At 35.9% G+C, this 23,270-nt stretch overlaps 1 protein-coding gene across 49 annotated transcripts in view; it reads left to right on the top strand.

The window, feature by feature from the left end:
- TTN (titin) overlaps positions 1 to 23,270 on the top strand; it is a 282,990-nt gene that overhangs the window by 129,418 nt on the left and 130,302 nt on the right. For 24 of the 49 annotated variants that reach the window (XM_054678800.2, XM_024354671.3, XM_024354662.3 and 21 more), the window contains 48 exons: positions 32 to 115; positions 300 to 377; positions 886 to 969; positions 1,219 to 1,302; positions 1,508 to 1,591; positions 1,799 to 2,095; positions 2,429 to 2,515; positions 3,720 to 3,794; positions 3,961 to 4,044; positions 4,599 to 4,673; positions 5,302 to 5,397; positions 6,001 to 6,078; positions 7,008 to 7,076; positions 7,230 to 7,319; positions 7,459 to 7,755; positions 8,558 to 8,638; positions 9,435 to 9,512; positions 10,054 to 10,137; positions 10,282 to 10,356; positions 12,008 to 12,091; positions 12,204 to 12,287; positions 12,410 to 12,493; positions 12,828 to 12,905; positions 14,275 to 14,358; positions 14,809 to 14,883; positions 14,998 to 15,081; positions 15,197 to 15,274; positions 15,636 to 15,719; positions 15,832 to 15,915; positions 16,024 to 16,107; positions 16,218 to 16,301; positions 16,385 to 16,468; positions 16,679 to 16,768; positions 16,922 to 17,005; positions 17,118 to 17,201; positions 17,316 to 17,396; positions 17,512 to 17,592; positions 17,706 to 17,786; positions 17,892 to 17,975; positions 20,483 to 20,566; positions 20,650 to 20,733; positions 20,944 to 21,033; positions 21,186 to 21,269; positions 21,382 to 21,465; positions 21,580 to 21,660; positions 21,776 to 21,856; positions 21,970 to 22,050; positions 22,156 to 22,239. In XM_054678800.2, coding sequence (XP_054534775.1) covers positions 32 to 115; positions 300 to 377; positions 886 to 969; positions 1,219 to 1,302; positions 1,508 to 1,591; positions 1,799 to 2,095; positions 2,429 to 2,515; positions 3,720 to 3,794; positions 3,961 to 4,044; positions 4,599 to 4,673; positions 5,302 to 5,397; positions 6,001 to 6,078; positions 7,008 to 7,076; positions 7,230 to 7,319; positions 7,459 to 7,755; positions 8,558 to 8,638; positions 9,435 to 9,512; positions 10,054 to 10,137; positions 10,282 to 10,356; positions 12,008 to 12,091; positions 12,204 to 12,287; positions 12,410 to 12,493; positions 12,828 to 12,905; positions 14,275 to 14,358; positions 14,809 to 14,883; positions 14,998 to 15,081; positions 15,197 to 15,274; positions 15,636 to 15,719; positions 15,832 to 15,915; positions 16,024 to 16,107; positions 16,218 to 16,301; positions 16,385 to 16,468; positions 16,679 to 16,768; positions 16,922 to 17,005; positions 17,118 to 17,201; positions 17,316 to 17,396; positions 17,512 to 17,592; positions 17,706 to 17,786; positions 17,892 to 17,975; positions 20,483 to 20,566; positions 20,650 to 20,733; positions 20,944 to 21,033; positions 21,186 to 21,269; positions 21,382 to 21,465; positions 21,580 to 21,660; positions 21,776 to 21,856; positions 21,970 to 22,050; positions 22,156 to 22,239 — 4,389 coding nt within the window. The remainder of the gene's footprint in view (positions 1 to 31; positions 116 to 299; positions 378 to 885; positions 970 to 1,218; positions 1,303 to 1,507; positions 1,592 to 1,798; positions 2,096 to 2,428; positions 2,516 to 3,719; positions 3,795 to 3,960; positions 4,045 to 4,598; positions 4,674 to 5,301; positions 5,398 to 6,000; positions 6,079 to 7,007; positions 7,077 to 7,229; positions 7,320 to 7,458; positions 7,756 to 8,557; positions 8,639 to 9,434; positions 9,513 to 10,053; positions 10,138 to 10,281; positions 10,357 to 12,007; positions 12,092 to 12,203; positions 12,288 to 12,409; positions 12,494 to 12,827; positions 12,906 to 14,274; positions 14,359 to 14,808; positions 14,884 to 14,997; positions 15,082 to 15,196; positions 15,275 to 15,635; positions 15,720 to 15,831; positions 15,916 to 16,023; positions 16,108 to 16,217; positions 16,302 to 16,384; positions 16,469 to 16,678; positions 16,769 to 16,921; positions 17,006 to 17,117; positions 17,202 to 17,315; positions 17,397 to 17,511; positions 17,593 to 17,705; positions 17,787 to 17,891; positions 17,976 to 20,482; positions 20,567 to 20,649; positions 20,734 to 20,943; positions 21,034 to 21,185; positions 21,270 to 21,381; positions 21,466 to 21,579; positions 21,661 to 21,775; positions 21,857 to 21,969; positions 22,051 to 22,155; positions 22,240 to 23,270) is intronic. The other 25 variants (XM_024354691.3, XM_024354690.3, XM_024354682.3 and 22 more) reach the window with 23 other exon arrangements.

Here is a 23,270-nt window from a genome sequence, read left to right as displayed (position 1 = left end):
ATTTCCAACATTCTTAATAATATCTTTAAAGTGCCTGAGGTACCCAAGAAACCTGTTCCAGAAGAGAAGAAACCTGTTCCTGTTCCCAAAAAGAAGGAAGCTCCACCGGCAAAAGGTACACCACCATTCATTGACGGGTATCTAAGAGACTTCATCTGCCTAGAAATAGTTAACTTTCTTCTGAGTTCAAAACCTTGTGTGTGTGTGTCACTGTCCGTTGTTAAAAAACATTAGCTGTGTTTTATATGGATGTGTTGTTACTAGTAGTTAGTACTTAACAATAAACAATATCTTTAAAGTGCCTGAGGTTCCTAAGAAGCCAGAGGAGAAAGTTCCTGTGCTTATTCCTAAAAAGGAGAAGCCTCCGCCAGCAAAAGGTACATCCTTATAATCCATCAATGGAATAGCATGATAATTCACCCATGCAGCATAACTTGGTGAGCCATAGCAGATCTTTCCCCATGACAATATTAACAACATTAATGCCATGACAAGCGCCTCTCAACTGGCCACAGGAGCAGTTTACCCGGTATTCATCTCTGAATTTTACCATCAAATTATGCTTATGCTCAATGGTTGGCTCCTCCTCTTTAGTGGAAAGTTCTTCAAGTAAAATACATTCCTTTTGCATATCAAAATGGACAAAACCATCATTTACCAGGCATTGTGTCTTGTCTTTATCACCAGTCCACGTTTTTTTCAGTGTTTTTTATTTTAATTTTTGTGTATTTTCTGGCCTTTGTTTTGTGGCTATTATAATTTTCAGTCTTAAAGTGAAATTGATAGAATATCTATGCTGCTTCAGTTAAGGCCTTAAATTGACAGCCTTAAAATCTTAGCTATGGGTGAAAAATGTGACACTAAATCTATTTGATATCTTTGAAGTTCCTGAAGTGCCCAAGAAACCTGTGCCAGAGGAGAAAGTACCAGTACCAGTTCCTAAAAAGGTGGAAGCTCCACCTGCCAAAGGTACATGAACTTGCAATGTTGCAATATTTTTATTTCACATTTGCATATGGGTAAAAATTAATTGGTTTAATTCTGTACTCTTTGGGATGCAACTCTTTAGAGAAAATTAAATATTTTATTTTAAAAATAAAATGCTTCTTGGAATACCTTTGTCATACTTTTATTACCTTATCTTAATCTTTTGAAACTATGCTTGGAATCAGTATTTTTATGTCGTATAAAATTTTTCTCTAAATCATTTCGTTAAAGTGCCAGAGGTACCCAAGAAGCCTGTGCCTGAGAAGAAGGTGCCAGTTCCTGCTCCTAAGAAAGTGGAGGCTCCACCTGCAAAAGGTACATAATTTCATCACTTAGAGTACTTGGGGGAAAAAACTCACATCTGTGTATACTCACATACAAATTTCCCCATTACATTGTACATTTTTAAGGTGTCTATCTGGTTAGAAATATGTCAGATATTTTGTGATTCTTTTTCATATCTATTGCTCTAAGACATTTTAAAAGAACATATTCCTAAATATAAATAATATCTTTAAAGTGCCAGAGGTGCCCAAGAAGCTCATCCCAGAAGAGAAGAAACCAACACCTGTTCCGAAAAAAGTGGAAGCACCACCACCCAAAGGTACATTAATCTGTAACAGAGCCATGGTAAAAGACAAAACTAACTGGTGTTATACAGCCTTACTAATTATAATTAATGCTTAGTATTTATGTTGATAATAATTGATGCTTTGTGATCACAGAATATTTGCCTTTCATAAGCTTCTTCATTGTTGTGAATATTTTACATAAAAGTGATGTTTGTACCCTTGAATAAATATCTTTAAAGTGCCAAAGAAACGTGAACCAGTTCCAGTTCCTGTAGCTCTACCTCAGGAAGAGGAAGTTCTATTTGAAGAAGAAATTGTTCCTGAAGAGGAAGTTCTACCTGAGGAAGAGGAAGTTCTACCTGAGGAAGAGGAAGTTCTACCTGAAGAAGAGGAAGTTCTACCTGAAGAAGAGGAAATTCCACCTGAGGAAGAGGAAGTCCCTCCCGAAGAAGAATATGTACCTGAGGAAGAAGAATTTGTACCTGAAGAAGAAGTCCTTCCAGAAGTTAAACCTAAGGTGCCAGTACCTGCACCAGGTATAGCAGCTCTTCTTGGAATCACCAAGGCCTCTTTTGTGTTGAATTCTGCTTTCCCATCCTTTTGTTCATCTCCAGTTTTATCTATAATCCTTTACCCTCTGTGATTGACCATCTAAATCTTAGAAAACATTCCAGACATGTGTGTTCTTATTGTGTATCTGCCTTGTGTATCTGTCTATTGTAAATTATCTAAATGTCTTTTCAAATCACATATTATGTTTACTTGTTTGTGGTCTTATTCTCATGTGTCTCTTTCATATATATATATATATATATATATATGACCATGTATATGTGGTTTTTAATGCCTTCAAATGAAATGTTTTTAAGTGCCTGAAGTGCCAAAGAAACCTGTACCAGAGAAGAAAGTCCCTGTTCCCGCTCCTAAAAAAGTGGAACCTCCACCACCACCCAAAGGTACACCTCCCCAAAGTGAATACACATTCTTCACCCATAGCTTCGTCACATAAATTATGATGAAACTGGGTTTTAGGAAAATTATATTTACAAAATGGATAATCACACAGTTACATATTTACTTCTAACGATGTTCAGGAACACTGATATCTACTTTTTTCACTGATACAAAGCAGTATTCAAGAACAAAGATGAAAGGAAGCATTGTCCCAGAACTGATACAAAAGTTCTGATTTCATATCATTTGATTAAACATCATAGTTTTCATGGAGATATATTTAAATATATATGAATAAGTATACTATATATTTAAACGTATTGAAAACTATTATGAATAAATATTCTTAAATTTCTTCCTTCAACCATTTATATTAAATGCCTTTTTAACACCAGGCTAAAAAGAAAAAAAGATGAATGTATTTATCAAAACACAGAATAATAGTTATGTCTTCTAATACATATATATAAAGGGCAGCCCAACAGGTTTTGATTTTAGCGTTGACTTTACACCTTGTTGTATTACTCTCAGCGAGTCCTTTAACCAACCTGAGCCTGAAGTTATTTTCCTGTAAATTGGGGATGCTAATATCAGTCTTAATGGGCTCAGCTATTATGGTGAGAATTAAATAAAGTAAGGTATTAAAGTAGTCTATCACTGAATGAATAGTATCCAGATTTAACATATTCAATCAGCTCATAGTACAGGACAGAATTAATATATTTGTGCTTTAAAGCTCAATAATATTTTCTACAAAAGATGCTGGCATGGCTACTTAAAATCAGCATAACCCTCCCATCAGGCCATATAGTTATATAATCAAATGAAATAGTAAAGCTGATCTTTTATTGGATATCAACGATTCAGAAATACTTTCTAGACAATAAATTACTAGTGAAATTTAAATGGATGAAATGATATTAGGTTGGTGCAAAAGTAATTGCGGTTTTTAGCATTAAAAGTAATGTCAAAACCGCAATTATTTTTGCACCACCCTAATAGCATCTGTCCTCTGATAATGACATATGCTGCTGGTCCCTTGCTTTACAAATCCCAATTACATTATAATATCTGGGCTCCCAACTAGCATTACAGACCTGTCTTGAGCGACTGTTACACATTGGTCTTTCCGGGTGTGGGGTCTTCTTGGTTTCTCTTTTTTTGTCCTTCAAAATAAATCCTTATCATGAAATGATGTCTTTAAAGTGCCTGAAATTAAGAAGAAAGTGACAGAGAAGAAAGTGGTCATTCCCAAGAAAGAGGAGGCTCCCCCTGCCAAAGGTATTGCTATTCCGAAGTAAATTAGACCATGCCATTTCCTTCCTTCACCTATAAAAGTCAAAATGTCCTGTTTCCGTATTTGTTAATACAACTTATATTACTGCTGTGTCTACTTGTCTTTGTGTGTGTGAAACTGAACTTATAAAATAAAATAATATTTTTAAAGTGCCTGTGGTACCTAAGAAACCTGAGCCAGAAAAGAAGGTCCCTCCTCCTGGTCTTAAGAAAGCAGTGGCCCCTCCTGCCAAAGGTACATCATCCCATAACAGGGATGTGTTTGCTGCACCGATGTTGAACTGTGGTTCTATCTACACAGGACATTCAACATAAATGTGTGCATTGTATGGTCTGTCATTCACATTCATCATTTCTGACTCTGTTGCACCCACGTTTGTGTTGTGTCCATTTTTTCACTTGGTGTTGGTGTGTTTTACATCGTTTCTCTATGTATGTTGTTTCTAAAAAATAAAAATATATCTTTAAAGAGCCAAAAATAACTAAGGAACTAGTCCCTGAAATACCCATTTCTTCGTACCCATTTCTTCCTACAAAAAAAAAGACAAAAGAAAAAACAAATAGAGGCTCCAGCAGTAAAAAGTAGAATTTCTCTTTAATAAACCCTTAATCTTAAACCACAAACCTTTTTATTCTTTTCTCATTAACCGATTCTGTGAAATGTCAATGTTTCATCTTGTGTATGTGCCTTGTGATATTTACTCTCTTATGTTGGAAACTGGAAACCTGGTCTTTATTCTTCTTTGGTTCTTGCATTTTAAGTGTCTAAAATAATCAATGTCTCTCAAGTTCCTGAGGTGCCTAAGAAGGTGGAAGAAAAACGAATCATTCTCGCTAAAGAAGAGGAAGTTCTACCAGTTGAAGGTAGATAACTTTCTGAGAAAATAACATTTCAAAGTCATCCTTGTCTTATTATTGTCTAATATTTGAAGTAGGTAAATGTAAAATTTACCCCAGGAAATCAACATATTCAGATTCTAAAATAAATTATTATTAACCTAATAGAAATTGGGCAGGCAAATTAATATTATTTGAATCTCTTTGCATGTTCAGCCTGTTTGTCTGTTTGCTATTTGTTTTATTTTAATTAGAATTCATGAAGGGAAACTGTATTTGCTGTGGGAAATTTTTCATCAAATGACTTAGTAGGCAATTGTAAAATAAGCTTATCCAAGAGAAATTCCAGTTAAGCCTGAGTAACTGGTGCAGAAAATCTGATTTCTACCCCAAGTGGCTGTTTGACTTCAAACAAGTCTTTCATTAAAAAATAATAATAATAATTTTTTTATTATTATAAATTATCTGAAGTCCTTTCCAGTTCACAAATGCTGGGATATGCCTAACATATTTTGAAGACCCAGTAGGGATTTTTTAAGGACTAGTGAGTTTACACAAGCGTTTCGAAGGCTGAGCAGTTTTCAGATATTATCACTGTAGTCTAATATTCAAAATAATTATAAAAATAATTTACAAAATAATAATCTTTTTAAAGTGACTGAGGAGCCTGAAGAAGAGCCTATTTCAGAAGAAGAAATCCCAGAAGAACCACCTAGCATAGTGGAAGTTGAAGAGGTGGCACCACCTAGAGGTATAACCGCTTTTAAGGATTGAACATTTAAAATTCCTGGTGTTCCAAATCTTTCTCAGTAGCTAAATCTAAGATTCACCAGTATGCTTTTCTTATATCGTATCCATGATAAAGTGAAGATTAATTATTGCTGGCACCTGAATCTATGTGTCCTTTTTTTACCCTAAATTTTTCTACAACATCTGCAATACAACTAAGAATGAGAGATTACTATTTTGTTATTGGCGATTGAATTTTTTTCTGACCAGGCCCTACTATAATAGTTTCTCCTAGATTTCAATCCTTAATTTTGTTTTTAATATTAATATGGGGGGAATCTATTTCTCTGGTGAAAGTGTTCATTTTTTTAGAAAAATCTTTAATTTACTATTCCTGAAGAGTGTGATAATATTTTGCGTAATTGGTATTACATTTGCTTATAGGATTTCTAAGTAATATTCTTTACACCTCTAGGGTTCCTACTCCACATTTATTATTACCATTTAGGTTGCTAATATCTTTTAAAAATAAGTCAATGTTTTGTGATATTTATTTATTGGTATATGGGTGGTGTTCTGCTCATCACATGCCACTTTTCAAAATGTTCATAAAATTTCTTTTAAGTGCCTGAAGTGATTAAGAAAGCAGTACCTGAAGCACCTACTCCTGTTCCTAAAAAAGTGGAGGCACCACCAGCTAAAGGTATATCAAATCCTCATTATTAATATCTTTAACTTCCCATTAATTTTCTTTCTTAAAAGCAACATTTTCTTTTTTGACTGCCTTCTTATAATCATTTAGATAGTGAACTGATTAAGGACCAGTAAAAATATAACTCATTCCATTTCTTTAATCTTTTCTAGGATGTTAACGAATAATTGTGTGCATGTGTTTACGTATGAATTATTCTAGAAGCTTCTTAACTGAGAATTTTAATATATTAGTATGTCTCTATATACTTATACACATAGCAGTGGATCCCTCTTCCCCACATTTTAGATTTTGTTCCATAAGTGGAATGGAGTTTTCTTCTGTGTTATAATAATTATTTTACTATATTTATTATTTTATGGAACAAATCTAATGCTTGGATAATAACTATTTTAAAGAGCCTCACGTCCCTTTTGTAATGTTTAGCCCAAGCATTCAAGGTTATTACAAAATGTCTACTTTTCCCTGCTTCCTAATTCACTTAATGCTTCAGACAGTGCTCTTAAGCAGTTAGATTATGCTGTCCCTGTCATAGTAGACTCCTCAGCTAATAGAAGGGTGCACAGCAGAAAGTGAGGCCAGTGTCAGGGCTTAAATACTCTACAATGGTAATCACTTCAAAAAAGTCTTCATCAAGTTAAAAATAGTAAAAGTGAGTCCATATTGGTAATCCCTGTTATTAAAAGAAAAAAAAAAGAATGGCACAGGTACTTTGTGGACATTTCTTCTTCTATAGGAATGTTAGAACAAATGAGTGATTTGAGAAAGTATCTTTATTGCCTCTAAAATGGATGTCCCACAGTACAGAGTGACTTCTGAAAAACTTTAATTATTGTAATGTTGGCGTTGTCTCTGGTGTTTTTATTTCATGTGTGTTATTGAACATTCTCAGCTAACTAAAACACCTAATATCTTTAAAGTGTCAAAGAAAATTCCTGAGGAAAAAGTACCTGTTCCTGTTCAGAAAAAAGAGGCACCCCCAGCCAAAGGTACATCTTCTCTTTTAAACCTGACTTCCTCTTCTGTCTTTTTTCGTTAAGACTTTTATGTTTCATGTCTCTGTGTCTTGATTGTTTTTGATGATTTTTGTCTATGAAAGCTTGCTCTCGACAGTCCTAAATATTAAAACTGTATCTTTAAAGTGCCTGAAGTACCAAAGAAAGTCCCAGAAAAGAAAGTCCCAGAAAAGAAAGTCCTTGTGCCTAAAAAGGAAGCTGTTCCCCCAGCTAAAGGTATTTTTGGAAAGATCCTGGATTTTCGTGTATTGTTGCATGCAATCCTTTATTCAGTTTTAAAAATATATATTTTGAATGTACATCTTTGTTTCTTCAGTGTTTAAAAAAATAAGTCTTAAAATAGATGCTCTTTCAGGGAGAACTGTCCTTGAAGAAAAAGTATCAGTTGCCTTCCGCCAAGAAGAAGTAGTAAAAGAAAGACTAGAATTAGAAGTAGTAGAAGCAGAAGTGGAAGAAATTCCGGAAGAAGAAGAGTTCCATGAAGTTGAAGAATATTTTGAAGAAGACGAGTTTCATGAAGTAGAAGAATTCGTCAAATTAGAAGAACATAGAGTTGAAGAAGAACACAGAGTTGAAAAAGTTCATAGGGTAATAGAAGTTTTTGAGGCTGAAGAAGTGGAAGTATTTGAAAAACCAAAAGCTCCACCTAAAGGTATAGGGAATTCTTCAAATACTACAAATTCTTATATCTTGCTCTAACTTTCCTTTGAAAGTAAATTTTGTGTTCAGTTTGGAAGATTAGAAACCCCATGAAATACTTTAAACATGAGTTTAAACTAGTTGACACAAAGATTAATATCTCTTAACCACACGGAGTATAATTTTAGTAGATGATAGTAATATTTGATATCTACTTATCTAAGGAGGTCACTGTATGAATTTGGGGATTATTTTTTAAATCTGACTAAGAATGTTACACAATTGTTACAGGTACCAAAATAACTGACTAGTATCATTGGTTAAGTGAAAAAGAAACTCCTCAGTTCACTGAGGAATTTACATGTTCAGGCAAAATAATCACCGCTTTAACATTTCAGTCAACTGTTCACAAACTGAGAAATACTTACCAAAAGCTTTTGCCAGTTTATGATACTTTCATTAGAGAAACAACATTAAGGAAGTGAAGTATTGTTAATGGCACCTGTATTCTAGCATACTGTGAAGACAAGCCATAGCACAAATAAGTTATCTGCAATACCACTCTAGATCTTGCACAAATTAATAATATATGTGTAATATGAAGGAATGGGTGTGTGTGTATGTGTTTAGCATATATAGCAAATTACAATATACATGATATTTAGCGAATCAAAGCTCTTTTGGAAATAAGTGTGTTATAAATTAAAAAAATATAGATAAAGAATTTTGTGACCCCTCATTGTACTAACGTTAGTAGTAGTGCTCCAAAATACTTCAAGAGTTCATTCTAAACCAAAATACTAATATCTTTGAAGGGCCTGAGATATCTGAGAAAATCATCCCTCCAAAAAAACCGCCCACTAAAGTTGTTCCTCGAAAAGAGCCACCAGCTAAAGGTATCTTCTTTGTGAAAAATTACTACTTAACTTTACATACAATAGCACCTTGGTTGCTTTATAAGCACAAGTTTGCATTCCACTTGATGTCTTTCTTCCGTATTTCTTGTTTCTGACATGTCTAAAACAAACTAATATCTTTAAAGCAGCTGAGGGTCCAAGGGAAGTTCTACCAAAAAAAGACAGTCACTGTTGTTATACCTAAAACAACCAAAGCAAATATCTCTAGTAACCAAATAGTGAGCCCAAATTTCCTCCTTTGGTGCTATTTGGTTATATATTCACTAACATGCTTACTGATAAACACATGTTTTTCTATTTATTATTAATTATATTAACCTGGCAAATATAAATACATAGTGAATATGTGTTTAATGTTCTTGCTTTTTTCATTTTTGCAAATCTCTTAAATTTCACAATAGAAATAAAAACAGTATCTAATAAATAATATAAACTTATTTCTTTAAAGTCTCTGAAGCATGTGAGTAAGTTATCACTGAAGAGAAGGTAGCAACTCTTCCACAAAAACAAACAGTAATAGCACCAGCTGAAGGTGTACTGTTAATTTTTCTTCTCAAGTTCTTACCATTCTAACATGGGAAATTTCCCTGGATTTTTGTTATTATATATTTTTTAAATTCAATGCATTTGAAATACTGTAATGTATTTGATAAAGTGATGTCTGCATTTTATATTGTTGCTGTGTTCTGTTCTGTGTTTATATCTCTCTTATGCTCTGCTTGTTAAAAAATTGTATATTTAAAAATAAAAGAAATTATTACTATTATCTTTAAAGTACCGGAGGTGCCTAAGAAAATTGTGGTAGAAGAAAAAGTACATGTTCCTGAAGAGCCCAGAGTTCCACCAACTAAAGGTAACTGGCTTTTCTCATTCATCATTAATATAAAATCCTTTTTTATTCACTTACTATGTAAGAGAGACCTTTCTCTTCTCAATGCCACAAGATGGCTATGAATGACATAAACTTCAATTTATGTTCTATAACATAATCCTGCCTTTTGAGGCAATGTTTTAGGCATAAAGACATAAGCCCAAAGTTATCATTTGTATTGATCCTCTTATTTAATAACTAAATAATATTGATCCCTCAATTTCTCTTTCAAAAATAATTCATTTTGGAAGCTCTTCTGAAGTAGCTCTGGGGAAAAAAAATGTGCTCTAAATGGCAATAGAAAATGATACTATCTCCAAAGAGCAAAGTGTTTCTGATATAATGAATCAAGAACTCATCGACAAGGCAATTCAGAGAAATGCAATGACTACATTTGACTTATGGTTGACTTATAATTGAGGGGTTTTTGGCGTTCATCTTGTTAGATGCCCCTTCTAGGCTTGCTATGTTTACACCCAACTATAATGTTCTGAAAAAATAAGATAAATAAATATCTTTAAAGCACCCGAAGTACCCAAGAAAATTGTCCCAGAAGAAAAAGTTCGTGAAGCTGTTCCGAAAAAGCCTGAAGTTCCACCAGCTAAAGGTATACAGTGATGCTAATCAGAACATGAAATAATTCTTGATTTAGTTTTTCATGGTTTAAAGTGAATGTGTGTGACATTAAATCCTTGTATTTTGTATCTTATATTTGTTATCTGTAACAATTAATATACTAATATCTTTAAAGTTCCTGGGATGCCTAAGAAAAGTGTTCAAGAAGAAAAATCACCTATTGTTATTTCTGAAGACACAGAGATGTACAGTGAGTGTAGAAAAATTAGTGGTTCTTTTTCGTTTCATTTATGTCCTTAAATTCACTATGTTTGTCTTTTTAGCTTTGAAAAGTAAATATACTAAACTTATAAAAGCCTAACATGCCAAAAATATATGACTCAAATAATCTTAGTGTCTATTATCCTCAGACAAGTTATATTTCCTCACCAATTTAAAAAAGAAATACTCTACTTACCAGAGTGTATGATTTCAGAAAAGTCAGTTGTCTTGTTAAATTTTCCTAACCTATTCTGTATACAAGTGTCTTTTGCTTTGAAGCAATTTATTTTCTCAGATCATGAAGTAACTTAACTCCATAATATTTTAATTGGATTTTATAAAATCAAAATGTTTCACCATTATTTTTTTTTTTACTCTTGACAACCATAATTGGAAACATTTTGGCAAAACTGCTCAAAGGACCCTAGGTTTACAAGGCCACTCAAACCTCAAAAGAATTCTCAAGACCTTTTTTTGGGGGGGGGGGTTCATACAAAATTAGGTTTAAATAATTTGAATTATGAAATAATCCAAATAGTAAAATATTGTGAATAGAATACTGTTCAACAACCTGAATAGTAAAAGTGACAGTAGTCAAAATATTCTTCCTTTTTTTTTTTTTTTTTTTGAGATGGAATCTCACTCTGCTGCACCCAGGCTGCAGTGCAGTGGCACGATCTTGGCTCACTGCAACCTCCGTCTCCTGGGTTCAAGCTATTCTCCTGCCTCAGCCTCCCAAGTGGCTGGGATTACAGGCGCCTACCACCAGGCCCGGCTAATTTTGTGTATTTTTAGTAGAGACAGGGTTTTACCATGTTGGTCAGGCTGGTCTCAAACTCCTGACCTCAGGTGACCCGCCCACCTCAGCCTCCCAAAGTGCTGGGATTACAGGCATGAGCCACTACACCAGACCCTCTTCCATTTTTTTAAATCTGAAAAATTTCCTGTTGAAACTCAACTTTTTTGTTGTTCATCCTGTTATACTAAGTTGGGATAAAATAATATAATCACTTCCTCCTTTGAATATCCTTTCTATTCTTGACTTTAGTTATTGTTTTCAGACAGTTTTTCTTTCTAAAGGCTGGAGAAATTTTTGTTGTCTTTATTTGCCTTATTTTCTAAGTATTTAATTTTTTTAATTTTCTGCCTCCAAACCCTAAATGGCTTTTACATTCATATTAAACTGTGAAACCATATATTAGATGTGATTTGAAAATATAGATAATGAGGCTTCTAGAAAGGGAAAAGACTTACATGAATTTCTAGTAGGTCAAATATCGGAGAATTCTCAATGTGCAATTCAGCATCTTCCCTGTTCTTTATAGACAAATCCATTAAAAATAAGACCAATAGGACAATTTTACCAATAACTTTCTTAAGGCAAAATGAAGAATTATATAGTCCTTGCCTGAACAATTCCTCCATTTTATTATCATCATCATAGAGAAATGCTTAGAGTCTTATATCATGAAACTGGGAATGAGGCTATCCCCAGCCAATGCATTCTAGCCACTAATTTGCCTCTATGTGCTACTATTAATTTTGGTGATGAATGTGGTATTATATATTATATTTTTCTTAATACACTTCTTTATCCACCTTGAAACATCCTAATTATTTAAATACTAATATCTTTAAAGTTTATGAAGCATCTGAAGAAGCAGTCCTAGAAGAAAAAGTACTTGTGACTCAACCTCAAAAGACAAAACCCAAACTAGCAAAAGGTATATAACACCAATGATCCACTCTGAAGAAAAATTATTTTTTGGCTCCTTTTAAAAAGCTCAATATTTTTCTTCACCATTTATAAATATAACTATACTCATATCTTTTAAGTGCCTGAGCCACCCAAGAAAGTTGTTCCAGAAGACAAAATATATGTGACTATTCCTAAAAAGAGAGAAACACCAGCAACTAAAGGTATATTTCAAATACATCAAACCCAGATGAGTATCTTTAGCTTTATGACTCAAACATTGCATGCTTTTTATAATTTACTGTTTTTACAACTTTTAAATGTAAACCTACTAATATCTTTAAAGAACCTGATACAACCAGAGGCATTTTTCCAGAGGTGGAGCCACCTGAGGCTATTCCTGAAATTCCAGAACATCCTCCAACTGAAGGTATAATTCTCTAGTTAGGAAAATCTAAAGAAGAAAATATACTGTCTTCAGTCTGCAAAATGTTTAATGTTTAATATACATTCTCACAACCTCTAATGTTAAAATACTGTCTTTAAAGGATCTGATATACCCACAACGAAGAATGACCTATGACTTGCCCCCAAGAAAGTCAAGTCCCACACATATAATATACAAAGATAAAATATTAGAACAAAAATAACATTTCTAACATAAAGATCTCTGAAATGATATTAACATATCTAACTTTCTTAGTATGTCATGTCTTTATGCCTTTGCCTTTTCTCAATTAAAAAAAATACTAATATCTTTAAAGAGTTTGAAGTCTTCAAGGAAGTCATTCCAGAGGGAGAAACTCCTATTGTTAAAAGAAGAAAAACACCATCACCAACAGGTACAAGTTGGAAGAAAGTCAGCTTTTTAATCTCATGTTTGCAGTTGTACTTAACACATGTAAAAATACTAATATCTTTTAAGCCACAGTGGCTACAGTGGAAATCATTTCAGAGATGGATCCCCCAAGTAGAAGCTCAACCAAATGTATTCATGTCCCAGTGAGTCACTCAAGAGACAACAGAGGGAAAAAATACCTTTAGCTTATACACATGAAAGATAGTTGAGTCAGTGTATTTTTATGAGGACTCCAAAGAAAATATATATACACATATTATGATCAAAACATGTCTTAAAGAAAATATTAATTCAGTGTGAAGCTGATCTGTAGTATCTCTACAAGATTAGAACACTTGAGACCCTCCCAGAATATCCTCCAACCTAGGGAAAAATAATTCCAGTTAAAGCTGGGAATCTCCCCTCCATGTTCATTTGCTCCTCTCATAGCCTATCTTTTATTTTTCAAGCATCATACATTTTTTTTTCATTTTGAATATCTTCAGATAAGTCAAAACATGAAAAAGCTTTAAAACCTCCAGAACAATAATTTCATCATAACACCCATGGTATTCTGTAATTTGAAGAATATCTGAATATTTTGATATTTTTTCTCAGTCTGGAATCTTTTGGTTGTTCTCCTCTCTCCTAAACTTGAAAAACACTCACCTTTTTAAGGTGCCTAAGGTGTGAATGCAAAAAAAAAGCCGACCTGGATTTTTCGAAGTGGCTGTAATTTGTTTTTCTCAACATAATAGCTAGAGGTATAGCATTAATTATAATCAATGTTTCCACTTTCCATGATCTAGTTTTCTATGCATCTACCATTCCAAGAAATAAAATTACTAATACTGATAGTGCCTGAGGTGACCAAGAAAACAGCCGCTTATAACCAAATACTCACACTGCTACAAAAGATCCGATTCTGGGGGCGGGGAGTGGGAGAAGGTTCCCATCTGGAATGTTCTGTATGTGCAGTTAAGATGGGAACTCTTTACTGCTCTTCATAACTCCAGAGTACAATGCATTCATATCTTTAAAGTGCCTGAATCACCTCGAGAAATTGTCCCTGTAAAGGAAACACCCATGGCTGCTCCCCTTGAAATTAAAATACCTCCCACTAAAGGTATCGTTCATCCTGTCATTCCTTCCTTCATTTATTAGAGTGCTTAGCATGTACAGGGTGCTAGGGAACTGGAGAATAATAAACAAAGACAATTAATATTTGGTTCCTCTCCTCAAGATTGTATACCTCCTCAGATTCTTTAAAGGAATCATCTTTTTAGCCATAAAAATCACTTTGGTTCAGCTCATTTAATTAATGTCTCCACTGATCCTTTTAACCTCTAACCATAATACTAATATCTTCAAAGCACCAGAAGCTATGAAAGAAGTTGTCCCTGAAATGAAAATATTTGAGGATGTACCTGAAGAGCCAGAAACTCCACGTATGAAAAGTACGTTACCTCTGAACAAATGTGGAAGAAGAAATTATCCGTCCTCTGCTCTTAAAACTATGGTTTCTTCCTAATACTCTTCATAAATTCTAAATATAAACATACTAATATCTTTTAAGTGTCTGAGGTTCCACAGGAAGTTTCCTCTAAAAAGAAATAATTTATGGCTGTTTCTGCCAAAACAGAAAACACTCCTGCTGGAAGTATTCATTCAACAAATCCTTTATAATGAGAGTGTAGAGTGTCGCGAGAGCTCTGTGAGGTTCTGGAGGAGGGGGAGCACCTCTTCTCAAGGATCCACTAACCCCTTAAAAGACTTAGCCTATTGGTGGAACAAAGGGAGGATGGAGGGAAGAGAAGAAAATGTGGTTATATTTCCTAACTTATTGTGGTTACTGTTTTCCATTAATCATTTTAACTCTTAAATGTGAATTGCTAATATCTTTCAAGTGCCCGAAGCTCCTCAAGAAATTATTCCTGCCAAGACAGTTCCTTCCAAAAAAAGAGAACCCCCATCAGTTAAAGGTACAAGTCACCATGCTCTCAGGGTCAAGAACTAGCTCTTGTAGTTTTGAGAATATTTTTGCTATTCCTAGTTATCTGCATAACACTAAACATAAAACTACTAATTTCTTAAAGTGCCTGAAGCTCTCCAAGAAATTGTCCCTGAAAAGAAAACGCTTGTGGTTCCTCTCAGAAAGCCTGAAGTCCTTCCTGATGAAGGTATATCTTGCTGGAAGCTTAGAGGGTGGGAACATGTCTTTTCTTGTATAAATGTGTTTCCTGATTGTGTTGATTCTTGTAACTTCTAAATGTAAAATTATTAATATCTTCAAAGTGCCAGAGGCTCTCAGAGAAGTTGTCCCGGAAAAGAAAGTGCATCCTCCCCAAAGGGCTGAAGTTGTACCTGTCAAAGGTACATTCTTAACTGTCTTTTTATGGTGGGATAGAGGGTGGGGCGATAGAAAGGACCACCTTTCCAGTCTTGAAAATTATTTTGATGTGTACATGTGAATCATGTCTGTGTTGACTCTTGTGACTCAAGTGTAAATGTATTAATATCTTCAAACTGCCTGAAGCTCCCAAAGAAATGGCTACCAAAGAGAAAGTACCAAAAGTTCCTCCTCTAAAACCTGAAACACCACCTATTATGGGAACTTGTTACCACTGATCTCAGCTCAGGGGAAAAAAATAGCTCTTTTGTTCTTGAAAATGTCTTTGTATCTATCTAGTCATCTCTGTATTTTCTGAGTGTAAAAATACTAATATCTTTCAAGTGCACGAAGCTCCCAAAGAGATTATCCCTGAAAAGAAAGTGTCGGTGGTGCCTCCTAAAAAGCCTGAAGTCCCACCTGTTAAAGGTATTTGTCACTGACTTTAGGCTTCAGAAGACCTAATTCTTCTGCTCTTGACAATATTTTGTTCTAGCGGTCTTCATAACACCTAAATGTAATTTCACTAATATCTTTCAAGTGCCAGAAGCTTCCAAAGAGGTTATCCGCGAAGAGAAAGTGCCCTTGGCTCCTCCTAAAGAGCCTGAAGTCCCACCTGTTAAAGGTAGTTGCCACTGACCTTAGGCTTCAGATCTCATTCTTTTGCTCTTGAAAATATTTTTTCCAGTGGTCTTCGTAACTTCTGCAAGTAATTTTGCTAATATCTTTTAAGTACCAGAGCCTCCCAAAGAAGTAGTTCCTGAAAAGAAAGTGCCAGTGGCTCCTCCTAAAAAGCCTGAAGTCCCACCTGTTAAAGGTATTTGTCACTGATTTTAGGCTTCAGATGATGTATCTCTTCTGCTCTGCAAAATATTTTTCTAGTGGTCTTCATAATGCCTAAATGTAATTTCACTAATATCTTTCAAGTGCCTGAGGCTCCCAAAGAAGTTGTTCCTGAAAAGAAAGTGCCAGTGCCTCCTCCTAAAAAGCCTGAAGTGCCACCCACAAAAGGTAGACACCCTCTTGTTGCTGTGTTTGATATTGTTTGTTTGTCTTTACTTTGTCTAATAATGAAAATACTAATATCTTTAAAGTCCCAGAGGTGCCAAAGGCAGCTGTCCCAGAAAAGAAGGTGCCTGAAGCTATTCCTCCCAAACCGGAAAGTCCTCCCCCTGAAGGTAATGCCAAAGCTATACAAACTATAGGAGAAAAATAACTGTTATTTTAACTAGGAAATTATATGTTAAAAATCCTACTACATAAAGATGATATAATTCTAAAGAAAACAAATGTCAATCGCTATCCAAAATATCTTGGTGTGTGCTTATATGCAAAAGGCATCCATCGTTTTCACCTTTTCTAAACACAAATTACAAATATCTTTGAAGTGCCTGAAGTGCTGCCACCGAAGGAAGTGGTCCCAGAAAAGAAAGTACCGGTGCCTCCTGCCAAAAAGCCAGAAGCTCCACCTCCTAAAGGTAGGTATCATTACACATTGTCAGTCGGAGGGGCCTGGGGAAAGACTGTATAGAAGTGTCCGCCGATCTCACAAGTTGTATTTGCTTGGGTAAATGTGGAGTCGATATTCCCCCTTTATAGCTTCTAACTTAAAGATACTAATATCTTCAAAGTTCCTGAAGCTCCTAAAGAAGTTGTACTTGAAAAGAAAGTATCTGTGGCTGTGCCCAAAAAACCGGAAGCCCCACGTGCAAAAGGTATTTATTCCCTCTCCTCTGCTAAGGAAAACTTATTGTCTGTACCCCTCACAATCACTGTAATATATACCTTCGCCATTCATAAATTATAAAAATACTAATATCTTTCAAGTGCCTGAAGCTGCTCAAGAAGTTGTCCCAGAAAAGAAAATTCCCAAGGCACCAATCAAAAAACCAGAAGCCCCCGCAGTTACAGGTACATGTCAGCTCAACCTTATCCTGCAGAGGAAATCTCTCTTCCATTCCTGAAAACAATTTTAGTCCATTGCTCTTCATTAACCTAAGTATAAAACTACTAATATCTTTCAAGTGCCAGAAGTTCCTCAAGAAGCCGCAGAAAAAGAAATTCCCGTGGCTCCACCCAAAAAACCAGAAGCTCCAATTGTCCCAGGTACACTTTAGCCCTGACTTCATTCTGCAGAAGAGATATCTCCTCTCCTATTGTAAACAATTTTAGCCCATTTCTCTTCATTAACTTAAGTCTAAAACTACTAATATCTTTCAAGTGCCTGAAGCTCAAGAAGTTGTCCCAGAAAAGAAAGTTCCTAAGGCTCCTCCCAAAAAACCAGAAGCCCCACCTGCCACAGGTAATTTTCACCCCTGTCCTTTTTCTGCAGAAGAAATATCTCTTCTGATCTTAGAAATATTTTACTCCATTTGTCTCATTAACCTAAGTGAAAAACTACTAATATCTTTCAAGTGCCTGAAGTCCCACAAGAAATTGTGCCAGAAAAGAAAACACTGGTGCTTCCTAAAAAGCCAGAAGTTCCACCTGTTACAGGTACTTGTCATTTGACCTTAAGCTTCAGAAGATCCAATTCCTCTGCTGTATATTTTGCTAGTAGTCTCCATAGCTCTACATGTAACTTTACTAATATCTTTTAAGTGCCAGAGGCTCCCAAAGAAGTTGTCCTTGAAAAGAAAGTGCCCTCGGCTCCTCCTAAAAAGCCTGAAGTCCCACCTGTTAAAGGTATTTGTCACTGATTTTAGGCTTCAGATGATCTATCTCTTGTGCTCTGGAAAATATTTTTCTTTTTATACATATATATATATTTTATTATACTTTAAGTTCTAGGGTACATGTGCACAACGTGCAGGTTGTTACGTATGTATACATGTGCCATGTTGGTGTGCTGCACCCATTAACTCGTCATTTACATTAGGTATGTCTCCTAATGCTATCCCTCCCCCCTCCACCCACCCCACAACACACCCCGGTGTGGGGTGTCCCCCTTCCTGTGTCCAAGTGTTCTCATTGTTCAATTCCCACCCATGAATGAGAACATGCAATGTTTGGTTTTTTATCCTTGTGATAGTTTGCCAAGAATGATGGTTTCCAGTTTCATCCATGTCCCTACAAAGGACACGAACTCATCCTTTTTTATGGCTGCATAGTATTCCACGGAGTATATGTGGAACATTTTCTTAATCCAGTCTATCATTGATGGACATTTGGGTTGCTTCCAAGTCTTTGCTAATATGAATAGTGCCGCAGTAAACATACGTGTGCATGTGTCTTTATAGCAGCATGATTTATAATCCTTTGGGTATATACCCAGTAATGGGATGGCTGGGTCAAATGGTATTTCTAGTTCTAGATCCCTGAGGAATCGCCACACTGACTTCCACAATGGTTGAACTAGTTTACAGTCCCACCAACAGTGTAAAAGTGTTCCTATTTCTCCACATCCTCTCCAGCACCTGTCGTTTCCTGACTTTTTAATGATCACCATTCTAACTGGTGTGAGATGGTATCTCACTGTGGTTTTGATTTGCATTTCTCTGATGGCCAGTGATGATGAGCATTTTTTCTTGTGTCTTCTGGCTGCATAAATGTCTTTTTTTGAGAAGTGCCTGTTTGTATCCTTTGCCCACTTGTTGATGGGGTTGTTTTTTTCTTACACGTTTGTTTGAGTTCATTGTAGATTCTGGATATTAGCCCTTTGTCAGATGAGTAGATTGCAAAAATTTTCTCCCATTCTGTAGGTTGCCTGTTCATTCTGATGGTAGTTTCTTTTGCTGTGCAGAAGCTCTTTAGTTTAATTCGATCCTATCTGTCAATTTTGGCTTTTGTTACCATTGCTTTTGGTATTTTAGACATGAAGTCCTTGCCCATGCCTATGTCCTGAATGGTATTGCCTAGGTTTTCTTCTAGGGTTTTTATGGTTTTAGGTCTAACATTTAAGTCTTTACTCCATCTTGAATTAATTTTTGTGTAAGGTGTAAGGAAGGGATCCAGTTTCAGCTTTCTACAGATGGCTAGCCAGTTTTCCCAGCACCATTTGCTAAATAGGGAATCCTTTCCCCATTTCTTGTTTTTGTCAGGTTTGTCAAAGATCAGATGGTTGTAGATGTGTGGTATTATTCTGAGGGCTCTGTTCTGTTCCATTGGTCTACATCTCTGTTTTGGTATCAGTACCATGCTGTTTTGGTTACTGCAGCCTTGTAGTACAGTAGCATGATGCCTCCAGCTTTGTTCTTTTGGCTTAGGATTGACTTGGCAATGTGGGCTCTTTTTTGGTTCCATGTGAACTTTAAAGTAGTTTTTTCCAATTCTGTGAAGAGAGTCATTGAAGATAGCTTAATGGAGATGGCATTGAATCTATAAATTACCTTGGGCAGTATGGCCATTTTCACGATATTAGTTCTTCCTATCCATGAGCATGGAATGTTCTTCCATTTGTGTCCTCTTTTATTTCGTTGAGCAGTGGTTTGTAGTTCTCCTTGAAGAGGTCCTTCACATCCCTTGTAAGTTGGATTCCTAGGTATTTTATTCTCTTTGAAGCAACTGTGAATGGGAGTTCACTCATGATTTGGCTCTCTGTTTGTCTGTTATTGGTGCATAAGAATGCTTGTGATTTTTGCACATTGATTTTGTATCCTGAGACTTTGCTGAAGTTGCTTATCAGCTTAAGGAGATTTTGGGCTGAGACGATGGGGTTTTCTAGATATACAATCATGTCATCTGCAAACAGGGACAATTTGACTTCCTCTTTTCCTAACTGAATACTCTTTATTTCTTTCTCCTGCCTGATTGCCCTGGCCAGAACTTCCAACACTATGTTGAATAGGAGTGGTGAGAGAGGGCATCCCTGTCTTGTGCCTGTTTTCAAAGGGAATGCTTCCAGTTTTTGCCCATTCAGTATGATATTGGCTGTGGGTTTGTCATAAATAGCTCTTATTATTTTGAGATACGTCCCATCAATATCTAATTTATTGAGAGTTTTTAGCATGAAGGACTGTTGAATTTTGTCAAAGGCCCTTTCTGCATCTACTGAGATAATCACGTGGTTTTTGTCTTTGGTTCTGTTTATATGATGGATTACGTTTATTGATTTTTGTATGTTGAATCAGCCTTCCATCCCAGGGATGAAGCCCACTTGATCATGGTGGATAAGCTTTTTGATGTGCTGCTGGAAAATATTTTTCTAGTGGTCTTCATAATGCCTAAATGTAATTTCACTAATATCTTTCAAGTGCCTGAGGCTCCCAAAGAAGTTGTTCCTGAAAAGAAAGTGCCAGTGCCTCCTCCTAAAAAGCCTGAAGTGCCACCCACAAAAGGTAGACACCCTCTTGTTGCTGTGTTTGATATTGTTTGTTTGTCTTTACTTTGTCTAATAATGAAAATACTAATATCTTTAAAGTCCCAGAGGTGCCAAAGGCAGCTGTCCCAGAAAAGAAGGTGCCTGAAGCTATTCCTCCCAAACCGGAAAGTCCTCCCCCTGAAGGTAATGCCAAAGCTATACAAACTATAGGAGAAAAATAACTGCTATTTTAACTAGGAAATTATATGTTAAAAATCCTACTACATAAAGATGATATAATTCTAAAGAAAACAAATGTCAGTCGCTATCCAAAATATCTTGGTGTATGTTTATATGCAAAAGGCATCCATCGTTTTCACCTTTTCTAAACACAAATTACAAATATCTTTGAAGTGCCTGAAGTGCTGCCACCGAAGGAAGTGGTCCCAGAAAAGAAAGTACCGGTGCCTCCTGCCAAAAAGCCAGAAGCTCCACCTCCTAAAGGTAGGTATCATTACACATTGTCAGTCGGGGGGCCTGGGGAAAGACTGTATAGAAGTGTCCGCCGATCTCACAAGTTGTATTTTCTTGGGTAAATGTGGAGTCGATATTCCCCCTTTATAGCTTCTAACTAAAAGATACTAATGTCTTCAAAGTTCCTGAAGCTCCTAAAGAAGTTGTACTTGAAAAGAAAGTATCTGTGGCTGTGCCCAAAAAACCGGAAGCCCCATGTGCAAAAGGTATTTATTCCCTCTCCTCTGCTAAGGAAAACTTATTGTCTGTACCCCTCACAATCACTGTAATATATACCTTCGCCATTCATAAATTATAAAAATACTAATATCTTTCAAGTGCCTGAAGCTGCTCAAGAAGTTGTCCCAGAAAAGAAAATTCCCAAGGCACCAATCAAAAAACCAGAAGCCCCCGCAGTTACAGGTACATGTCAGCTCAACCTTATCCTGCAGAGGAAATCTCTCTTCCATTCCTGAAAACAATTTTTGTCCATTGCTCTTCATTAACCTAAGTATAAAACTACTAATATCTTTCAAGTGCCAGAAGTTCCTCAAGAAGCCGCAGAAAAAGAAATTCCCGTGGCTCCACCCAAAAAACCAGAAGCTCCAATTGTCCCAGGTACACTTTAGCCCTGACTTCATTCTGCAGAAGAGATATCTCCTCTCCTATTGTAAACAATTTTAGCCCATTTCTCTTCATTAACTTAAGTCTAAAACTACTAATATCTTTCAAGTGCCTGAAGCTCAAGAAGTTGTCCCAGAAAAGAAAGTTCCTAAGGCTCCTCCCAAAAAACCAGAAGCCCCACCTGCCACAGGTATTTTTCACCCCTGTCCTTTCTCTGCAGAAGAAATATCTCTTCTGATCTTAGAAATATTTTACTCCATTTGTCTCATTAACCTAAGTGAAAAACTACTAATATCTTCCAAGTGCCTGAAGTCCCACAAGAAATTGTGCCAGAAAAGAAAACACTGGTGCTTCCTAAAAAGCCAGAAGTTCCACCTGTTACAGGTACTTGTCATTTGACCTTAAGCTTCAGAAGATCCAATTCCTCTGCTGTATATTTTGCTAGTAGTCTCCATAGCTCTACATGTAACTTTACTAATATCTTTTAAGTGCCAGAGGCTCCCAAAGAAGTTGTCCTTGAAAAGAAAGTGCCCTCGGCTCCTCCTAAAAAGCCTGAAGTCCCACCTGTTAAAGGTATTTGTCACTGATTTTAGGCTTCAGATGATCTATCTCTTGTGCTCTGGAAAATATTTTTCTTTTTATACATATATATATATTTTATTATACTTTAAGTTCTAGGGTACATGTGCACAACGTGCAGGTTGTTACGTATGTATACATGTGCCATGTTGGTGTGCTGCACCCATTAACTCGTCATTTACATTAGGTATGTCTCCTAATGCTATCCCTCCCCCCTCCACCCACCTCACAACACACTCCAGTGTGGGGTGTCCCCCTTCCTGTGTCCATGTGTTCTCATTGTTCAATTCCCACCCATGAATGAGAACATGCAATGTTTGGTTTTTTATCCTTGTGATAGTTTGCCAAGAATGATGGTTTCCAGTTTCATCCATGTCCCTACAAAGGACACGAACTCATCCTTTTTTATGGCTGCATAGTATTCCACGGAGTATATGTGGAACATTTTCTTAATCCAGTCTATCATTGATGGACATTTGGGTTGGTTCCAAGTCTTTCCTAATATGAATAGTGCCGCAATAAACATACGTGTGCATGTGTCTTTATAGCAGCATGATTTATAATCCTTTGGGTATATACCCAGTAATGGGATGGCTGGGTCAAATGGTATTTCTAGTTCTAGATCCCTGAGGAATCGCCACACTGACTTCCACAATGGTTGAACTAGTTTACAGTCCCACCAACAGTGTAAAAGTGTTCCTATTTCTCCACATCCTCTCCAGCACCTGTCGTTTCCTGACTTTTTAATGATCACCATTCTAACTGGTGTGAGATGGTATCTCACTGTGGTTTTGATTTGCATTTCTCTGATGGCCAGTGATGATGAGCATTTTTTCTTGTGTCTTTTGGCTGCATAAATGTCTTTTTTTGAGAAGTGCCTGTTTGTATCCTTTGCCCACTTGTTGATGGGGTTGTTTTTTTCTTACACGTTTGTTTGAGTTCATTGTAGATTCTGGATATTAGCCCTTTGTCAGATGAGTAGATTGCAAAAATTTTCTCCCATTCTGTAGGTTGCCTGTTCATTC

This window comes from Pan troglodytes, chromosome 13, assembly GCF_028858775.2.
Source record: "Pan troglodytes isolate AG18354 chromosome 13, NHGRI_mPanTro3-v2.0_pri, whole genome shotgun sequence".
In the NCBI taxonomy this organism is placed as follows: Eukaryota; Metazoa; Chordata; class Mammalia; order Primates; family Hominidae; genus Pan; species Pan troglodytes.
This window is presented reverse-complemented; position numbering and strand designations above follow the sequence as displayed.